Here is a 9,262-nt window from a genome sequence, read left to right on the forward strand (position 1 = left end):
TTTGGTGTTAGCATCATGTTGTGCTTTAGCTATCTACAAAAATAGCAGATCTACAAGCTCATAGCGCGCCACCGAGTGGCGCGCTACGAGCTTGTAGGTCTGCTATTTTTGAAAAATCGAAGAACGACTGACATTTTTAGAATGATCTCAGGTCAGAATGGGTTAATCAGACCAGTGTGTGTTCAGTGTAAACCTCGTATGAATCTGATCTCAGGTCAGAATGGGTTAATCAGACCAGTGTGTGATCAGTGAAAAGCTCGTATGAATCTGATCTCAGGTCAGAATGGGTTAAAAACCGTCCTACGTTGTCCTAAAGCAGCGTCGCACAAACGTAGCAAAAAACGGGAAAAAAATGTACTATTAGTTCTTCTGATGTTCTTTAATTTGAATCCTGAAAAGTGAGAGTTTTGTAAAAATACAGGTTTCCACCTCAGAGTATAATAATAATAATAATATAAAGAGTATATATTGATATATATACTCTAAGGTTTACACCCAAAACCAACGACTAACTAAAAGCATTAGTGGGTTTCATATTGAGGTCCATTTAATTATTGATTCAGCATCTGAGCATCTGATGACATTTAGCCTCTCAGACCCATCTGAGCCACGGAACCACCATCTGATGACATTTAGCCTCTCAGACCCATCTGAGCCACGGAACCACCATCTGATGACATTTAGCCTCTCAGACCCATCTGAGCCACGGAACCACCATCTGATGACATTTAGCCTCTCAGACCCATCTGAGCCACGGAACCACCATCTGATGACATTTAGCCTCTCAGACCCATCTGAGCCACGGAACCACCATCTGATGACATTTAGCCTCTCAGACCCATCTGAGCCACGGAACCACCATCTGATGACATTTAGCCTCTCAGACCCAAAACTAAAGAATATTTTGTTGCCGTTGGATCAGATTTCGTCCATAATTCCATGCTGTATTGATGTTGGTACCATGAACATAGATAACGTGATGTTGGTACCATGAGCAGAGATAATAGACAAACGTTGATCAAAATAACAATCATTCTACATTCTCTAATTGTGTAGAATTCTGGTGAATCAATGAAGTATAATGCAGTATCTCCTGAACTCAAGAGTTACATCTATATATTTAAGGGTCCATTTGGTTACCAATTCTCTGGGGGCCCCTGGAACCACCTCAAGGCCCTAAAGAACTACAGTCAGTCCTCAGAGCCGACCAGATGTTTCCTAGAAAGATGTCAGAAGGCCTGCTCGTCCCCCCCAGCCCCAGGGTGGTGTTGTTAGATGCTGCTCGTCCCCCCCAGCCCCAGGGTGGTGTTATTAGATGCTGCTCGTCCCCCCCAGCCCCAGGGTGGTGTTGTTAGATGCTGCTCGTCCCCCCCAGCCCCAGGGTGGTGTTGTTAGATGCTGCTCGTCCCCCCCAGCCCCAGGGTGGTGTTCCCTCCACAGTCCACATACTGGTACATCTCCTGGGAGACCTGCTCTGCGTGGCCGAAGTACGCCGTGGTAACGGTCACCCTGTACACAATAAACACATAGAAACATATTAACCCATTCTGACCTGAGATCAGATTCATACGGGGTTTCCACTGGACACACAATGGTTCTGATTAACCCATTCTGACCCGAGATCAGATTCTAAAAATGTCAGTCGTTCTTCGATTTTTCAAAAATAGCAGACCTTCAAGCTCGTAGCGTGCCACTCGGTGGCGCGCTATGAGCTTGTAGATCTGCTATTCTCCAATAGCCAAAGCCTGAGGAAGGCTCATGAAATCATAAAGGACCACCTCTCACCCCAACCACAGTCTGTTTGCCCTCCTCCCCTCTGGGAGACGTTTTAGGAGCCTTTAGGAACAGCTTCTTCCCCTCCACTGTCATCTACCTTAACTCCTCAGCCCCCCCTCCCCCCAACGCATCCGCCATCCCCGTCGTATCCGAGACTCTGGACACATCCTAGTCTATGAACACTATGTGGACTCGTGTGATATTATGGCCACTGGACTAAGTTGTGGAACATGGTCTCTGGACCTTAGTTTAGCACACTGTGCACTGGGCCACGTGCAATATGGACAGATCTGTTTTTCTTCTTCCTCTCATATCATTATTTATTTATTTACTTATTTAAATGACTACGGCTCAGCTCATGCTACTGTTAATACTGTTACTACTGTAAATAATGTATCCTCCTTACTGACATGTTTGCACCATTGGTGAGATGCGAAAAGACTTTTCGCTGTGCTGTACTTGTACTGTACATTGACAATAGATTGAATCTCATCTCATCTCATCCCATAACATGATGCCAACACCAACATGGGTTCCCGTTCAGAATGGGTTAACATATTAACATAGAAACATATATACATATTAACATAGAAACATATATACATATTAACATAGAAACAACATAATGGACTCCGTGGTAACGGTCACCGTGTGTGTGTGTTAGGCATGTGGAAAATAATCGATACGTATCGATACATCGATTATGACGTGCGCGATGCGAGTGAATCGGTTCATTCACTGTGTGTCGGTAGAATTGACGGGTGAAATCTCGATCGATCGTTCGCGGAGTGCTTGTATCGGTAAAATCCGTGGTTGCACCGTTTTTTCATGGTAAATTTCACCCTATCCTGTGTTTCCGAGGCGCATTCAACGTACCATCAGAAAGGAAGGAAAAAAAAGGTCTCTCGCGAGTCGCAGCGCAGACACAGGGCGCGTTCGGAAATAGCGCACTGAGCCCACTGTGCAATGCAAACTAATAGGAGAGTGTGCTCCGGTGTGGTATTTCCGAACGCGCCCACAGTCAGTGAACAGAAGCTACCGTACGACGGTGCAGAGGGTGCTTCCCGCAGAGGAGACACGTTGAGAACAGACAGACTCAGACTATAATAGCACCCGCGACTAACAGAAGTGAGCCCCACGCATTAAACAAGAAGCACCACCTTTACTCTTTAGCTTTATAAAATAGCTGTCCGAGTAGCTTTGTCCGTCGATCAGTTGACTTTTCACTGTAGCGCTGCGTGCTGGACTGCTGGTAATGAGCCACACTCCACAGCTGTGCTTGCTGATTATCTGACGCAAATATGCGTCGCGATCATTATCAATTTGTAATTAAAGAAAGCTTCTGCAGTCTGCACACACGTGTACAACAACAACAACGCCACAGCAACTTTCCACTGTCCAGCTTTCCCCTGCTGTTCTCTGGGATAGAAGCCTTATTTATATTCTGCAGCAAGACGGTGTCGCACGCCTAAAATTGCAGATCCACAAGCTCACAGCGGGGCGTGGATGAGACGCGTTGTGAGCTTGTACATCTGCTATGTATTTATAACGTTAATAATACATGCAGGCCAGGGTCTTCAATGTTTTTCAGGTCAAGCCAAGGACCACTTAGCTGAGAGTGAGAGATCAAGTAGGGACCCCCATATAGGCAATTATATTATAAAACTGTTGCCGATTAAACTAGACATAGACTTGTTTGACAGCACTACAAGTGTGACCTGTAATTTTTGTTTTGTTTATTTGTTTCTTTTCTATTTATATGTTGGTAACATTAATTGATGAACGATAGGCTATTACATTTTAATCTCTTGAAACCTCTATACTCAAAACCTCAAATTGACCTTTGAGATATAATAATTATACTATAGCCTATGATTATTAGTAATCTAACAATTCCACAATAACCAGCAGAGAGCAGACCCTTTGTTTACTTACAGAATTCTATAAGTTGGGTTGTTTGAGATGCAGAGCTATAATACTAACCTACAGTAAAACAATAAATTGCTTTGAATTTAAATGTAATGCATTTTTACATGTTTTGGGAAATTAATAGAGCTTTAATATAAATCCTTTCTATTGTGATGAATCGCCATCAAATCGTATCGGTAGAGGGGTGAATCGCATCGTATCGCATTGATTTGAACTAAATGGTTATCGCATCGCATCGCATCGGGAAGAGGGAGAATCGTATCGCATCGTATCGCCAGGGGATTCCATGTATCTCTAATGTATCGTATCGCTGGCAGTGCATCGAGATGCGTATCGAATCGTGAGATGAGACGAGATTCACATGCCTAGTGTGTGTGTGTGTGTGTGTGTGTGTGTGTGTGTGTGTGTGTGACGACATCGGTGTGATTATGAAATGTTAAAGGTAGAGTAAGTGATTTCACTTAATTCAAATATCACTTATTTTTTTGTTTTGTTGTGATAATCCTCTCTACTATAGAATGTGCTGACCATATAAGGAGTTCCTCCCTGTCCCCAGTTAACCCCTGGGGGTCAAAAAACCTTAGGTTTCGTTTTTGACTCTCTATCATGATTGGACGAAGGCTTAGGTCCCACAGCCAAAAACGAAACCTAAGGTTTTTTGAGTGAAATCACTTACTCTACCTTTAACTCAGTGCTAATTGCTAAGGTCAAATAACTTACTGCATCATGACAACGATGTTGTGAACCTTGATGGTCTGCAGGGTGCAGTAGTCACTGGAAAACAACACAGAGTTACTCAATACCGCCCCCATCTGGCAGAGTCAGGTTACTGCAGGGTGCAGTAGTCACTGGAAAACAACATTTTCATAAACATAAACACTCATTCGGATTGCTTCTATAGAAGCCTTTATATTCAATACTACCTCACTCTACCTGAACACATCTCTATAGAAGCCTTTATATTCAATACTACCTCACTCTACCTGAACACATCTCTATAGAAGCCTTTATATTCAATACTACCTCACTCTACCTGAACACATCTCTATAGAAGCCTTTATATTCATACTGAAGGAATTAGGAGGACAGAACATCGCTGTTCTCTTCAAAGCCAGGGTTGTGAGTAATTTGGTAATTTGGTATATATATATATATATATATATATATATATATATATATATATATATTTTTTTTTTAATGGCCTAAAATATTGTCTATATTCATAAACTCGTGAATCCACTTGCTGACCGGCTGTCGGTATTGAACGACCTTATTATACGTGTTACTGTTTATGTGACCATACTATTAACATAAGGTTTATGTGTGACCATTAACATCCTATATGACTAAATATGTCCCAAACCGCCCCCTAAGGTCTTCCACTGAGACAAACCGCCCCCTAAGGTCTTCCACTGCTGGCCTGCTCGCTTTGCCTAAAAAAATGGCAACTAAAAAATACGGGGAAGCAGCTTTTTGCTTCTACGGGCCGACGGCGTGGAACAAGCTCCCACTGTACCTTCGACAGGCAGCCTCTGTAGACATTTTTAAAGCACAGCTCAAGACCCACTTCTACAACATTGCTTTTAATTGATCTTTTATTTTTTTGTTATTCATGTCCTCACTGTATTGCATTACTGCTTGTTTTTTAATGTCGTTGCCTTGCTTTTCTTTTATTCTCCATTGCTCTGTGAAGCACTTTGAGCTGCATTTCATGTCATGAAAGGTGCTATACAAATAAAGTTTTATTATTATTATTATTATTATTATATAAGGTTATATGTGACGATTAACATCCTATAATATAGGCAAAAACATTCAACAGCATAAAGCTAGCGTCTCCTATATGGATGTATAACTATCTCTGACTGAAAATGTTGTAGTTTTAGTAAAAACAGAGAGATGTGATTGGGTGAGTCTCTTACCACCGCGGCTCAGTGACGTCATGTTGTAGTTTTAGTAAAAAACAGAGAGATGTGTTTGGGTGAGCGGTGAGTCTCTTACCACCGCGGCTCAGTGACGTCATGTTGTAGTTTTAGTAAAAACAGAGAGATGTGTTTGGGTGAGCGGTGAGTCTCTTACCACCGCGGCTCAGTGACGTCATGTTGTAGTTTTAGTAAAAACAGAGAGATGTGTTTGGGTGAGCGGTGAGTCTCTTACCACCGCGGCTCAGTGACGTCAAGTTGTAGTTTTAGTAAAAACAGAAGAGCAGTACTTCACATAATGTACACACAGTATTAATGTAAAGTACAGTACTTACTACATGTAGCTCATCTCGTCTGCTATGACCGTTGGAACAGTGTAATCAACCTGTCAATCAAAACAACAACACAGTCAGTGAAGAACCTTATTAGGGCTGGAACTAGTCTGACATGCAGTCTGGAGCAACGGAAGCTCTGATCATGAGTCAAATATAAATGCTTCCGTCATACAGTCTGGAGCAACAGAAGCTCTGATCATGAGTAAAATATAAATGCTTCCATCGTACAGTCTGGAGCAACGGAAGCTCTGATCATGAGTAAAATATAAATGCTTCCGTCGTACAGTCTGGAGCAACGGAAGCTCTGATCATGAGTAAAATATAAATGCTTCCTGTCGTACAGTCTGGAGCAACAGAAGCTCTGATCATGAGTAAAATATAAATGCTTCTGTCATACAGTCTGGAGCAACGGAAGCTCTGATCATGAGTAAAATATAAATGCTTCCGTCGTACAGTCTGGAGCAACAGAAGCTCTGATCATGAGTAAAATATAAATGCTTCCGTCGTACAGTCTGGAGCAACGGAAGCTCTGATCATGAGTAAAATATAAATGCTTCCGTCGTACAGTCTGGAGCAACGGAAGCTCTGATCATGAGTAAAATATAAATGCTTCCGTCGTACAGTCTGGAGCAACGGAAGCTCTGATCATGAGTAAAATATAAATGCTTCCGGTCGTACAGTCTGGAGCAACAGAAGCTCTGATCATGAGTAAAATATAAATGCTTCCTGTCGTACAGTCTGGAGCAACGGAAGCTCTGATTATGAGTAAAATATAAATGCTTCCTGTCGTACAGTCTGGAGCAACGGAAGCTCTGATTATGAGTAAAATATAAATGCTTCCGTCGTACAGTCTGGAGCAACGGAAGCTCTGATCATGAGTAAAATATAAATGCTTCCGTCATACAGTCTGGAGCAACGGAAGCTCTGATCATGAGTAAAATATAAATGCTTCCGTCATACAGTCTGGAGCAACAGAAGCTCTTATCATGAGTAAAATATAAATGCTTCCATCATACAGTCTGGAGCAACGGAAGCTCTGATCATGAGTAAAATATAAATGCTTCCTGTCGTACAGTCTGGAGCAACGGAAGCTCTGATTATGAGTAAAATATAAATGCTTCCTGTCGTACAGTCTGGAGCAACGGAATCTCTGATTATGAGTAAAATATAAATGCTTCCGTCGTACAGTCTGGAGCAACGGAAGCTCTGATCATGAGTAAAATATAAATGCTTCCGTCGTACAGTCTGGAGCAACGGAAGCTCTGATCATGAGTAAAATATAAATGCTTCCGGTCGTACAGTCTGGAGCAACAGAAGCTCTGATCATGAGTAAAATATAAATGCTTCCTGTCGTACAGTCTGGAGCAACGGAAGCTCTGATTATGAGTAAAATATAAATGCTTCCTGTCGTACAGTCTGGAGCAACGGAAGCTCTGATTATGAGTAAAATATAAATGCTTCCGTCGTACAGTCTGGAGCAACGGAAGCTCTGATCATGAGTAAAATATAAATGCTTCCGTCATACAGTCTGGAGCAACGGAAGCTCTGATCATGAGTAAAATATAAATGCTTCCGTCATACAGTCTGGAGCAACAGAAGCTCTTATCATGAGTAAAATATAAATGCTTCCATCATACAGTCTGGAGCAACGGAAGCTCTGATCATGAGTAAAATATAAATGCTTCCTGTCGTACAGTCTGGAGCAACGGAAGCTCTGATTATGAGTAAAATATAAATGCTTCCTGTCGTACAGTCTGGAGCAACGGAATCTCTGATTATGAGTAAAATATAAATGCTTCCGTCGTACAGTCTGGAGCAACGGAAGCTCTGATCATGAGTAAAATATAAATGCTTCCGTCGTACAGTCTGGAGCAACGGAAGCGCTGATCATGAGTAAGATATGTCACTTTACATCAGAGTTATTCATGCATTAACTTTCTTTCACGTAGTCTGACGTCTTCAGGAAGGTTCCTCAATTCTACCCGTTTCACTTCTATCCACCCGTTTCGGCGGGAAAGTACTGGGGCTCCTTGTGTGTGTGTGTGTGTGTGTGTGTGTGTGTGTGACCTCATGGACCCTAACCCATAAGGTCATAGGTCATAGGTCGTACCTGCTTCATGTCCAGAGGACTGATGGCGGTGAAGTTTGCGATGCGAGACTTTCCGATCACCGTCTTAGCGAACTGAACCTGCGCCGTGATGTTAGCCACCTCTACGCTGTAGTAGTTGTTGTTGGTGATGTTCAGAGTGTTCTACACACACACACACACACACACACACACACACACACACACACACACAGGATAGTTACAGCATAATGAGCACATCAACATGCAGATTGCGGAAACAACTCAACACATTGATTGCCGTGGACGAGTGTCTCTGTGATGTCATGTATTATTGGTTACGGTCGGCCGCGGTCCTTAAGCTACATCTGGTTAGCTCTGGAATGCTAGCGCGATGTAAACAGACGATGGCGGCAGAATTCAAAAAGTTCTACAGAACGGCAGAACTGGAATCTGGGAATCTGTGCTAATGGGCTAACATATCGTAGGCTTACCATACGTCCTCTTTTGCCCGGACAAGTCCTCTTTTGGGGGGCTGTCCGGGCAGTCCGGGGGGGGGTTTATAAATTCCTTCATATGTCTGGGGTTTTACACGTATCACCTGTATATGTATCGCTACGCTCACAGACCATTCAGACCAATGTGTATTACAATGCACGTTCAATGGTTCGTAGTGGAAAAACACTGTGAGAGGTGGACTTTCAGCCCGAACCCCGGAATGTGTATTATTCATAACTCTGCATGCGCTGTGCGCTGAGTCTGACAGCACTGGTCCCGACCGCAGAGCAGAGCAGAGAAAGGCTCGCTGGCTGCTCTGCTGGCTGCAGATAGACTGTTGTGCTCTCCGTGAGGAAAGCTTGACATGCCAAAGAACTATCTCATCATCATTGACATGCAGAAAAAGTAGGCTACTGTTTATTTAGCTTTGTGACTGACAAATGAGAAGCAGATTGTATTGTCTGCAAAGGAACTATGTGTCTGTCACAAATAAAAGTTCTGTCCAGCAAGCCCATGTCATGTCAACAACACAGACAAGGCAGCTGTGCGCGAGGCGAGTCCTGCAAATTAAATTAACCCAATATTATTTTGTACAACCTAGCAAAGCATAAGATAATGGTTTGGAGAATAGGCTGGTCTCTCTTTTTACAAGAGATAAGCCATTGCATACAGGTTCTTAAACTTTTTAATTTCAAGGACCCCCATAACTCTGAGAGTAAAACCAGATGGACCCATAA

At 42.7% G+C, this 9,262-nt stretch overlaps 1 protein-coding gene across 3 annotated transcripts in view; it reads right to left on the reverse strand.

The window, feature by feature from the left end:
- Positions 1-279: 279 nt before the first annotated feature.
- tmem106bb (transmembrane protein 106Bb) overlaps positions 280-9,262 on the reverse strand; it is a 13,769-nt gene continuing 4,786 nt past the window's right edge. Inside the window, exons 5-8 of one of the 3 annotated variants that reach the window (XM_080787987.1) lie at positions 8,073-8,213; positions 5,963-6,012; positions 4,426-4,479; positions 280-1,509 (exon numbers count right to left, since the gene is read on the reverse strand). In XM_080787987.1, the coding sequence (XP_080644113.1) occupies positions 1,392-1,509; positions 4,426-4,479; positions 5,963-6,012; positions 8,073-8,213 (363 nt within the window). In that variant the 3' untranslated portion in view covers positions 280-1,391. Of the gene's footprint in view, positions 1,510-4,425; positions 4,480-4,525; positions 4,554-5,962; positions 6,013-8,072; positions 8,214-9,262 lie in introns of those variants that run through there. The other 2 variants (XM_080787986.1, XM_080787988.1) reach the window with 2 other exon arrangements.

The sequence above is a fragment of the Protomyctophum bolini genome, assembly GCF_963924005.1.
Source record: "Protomyctophum bolini genome assembly, chromosome: 17".
Taxonomy (NCBI): Eukaryota; Metazoa; Chordata; class Actinopteri; order Myctophiformes; family Myctophidae; genus Protomyctophum; species Protomyctophum bolini.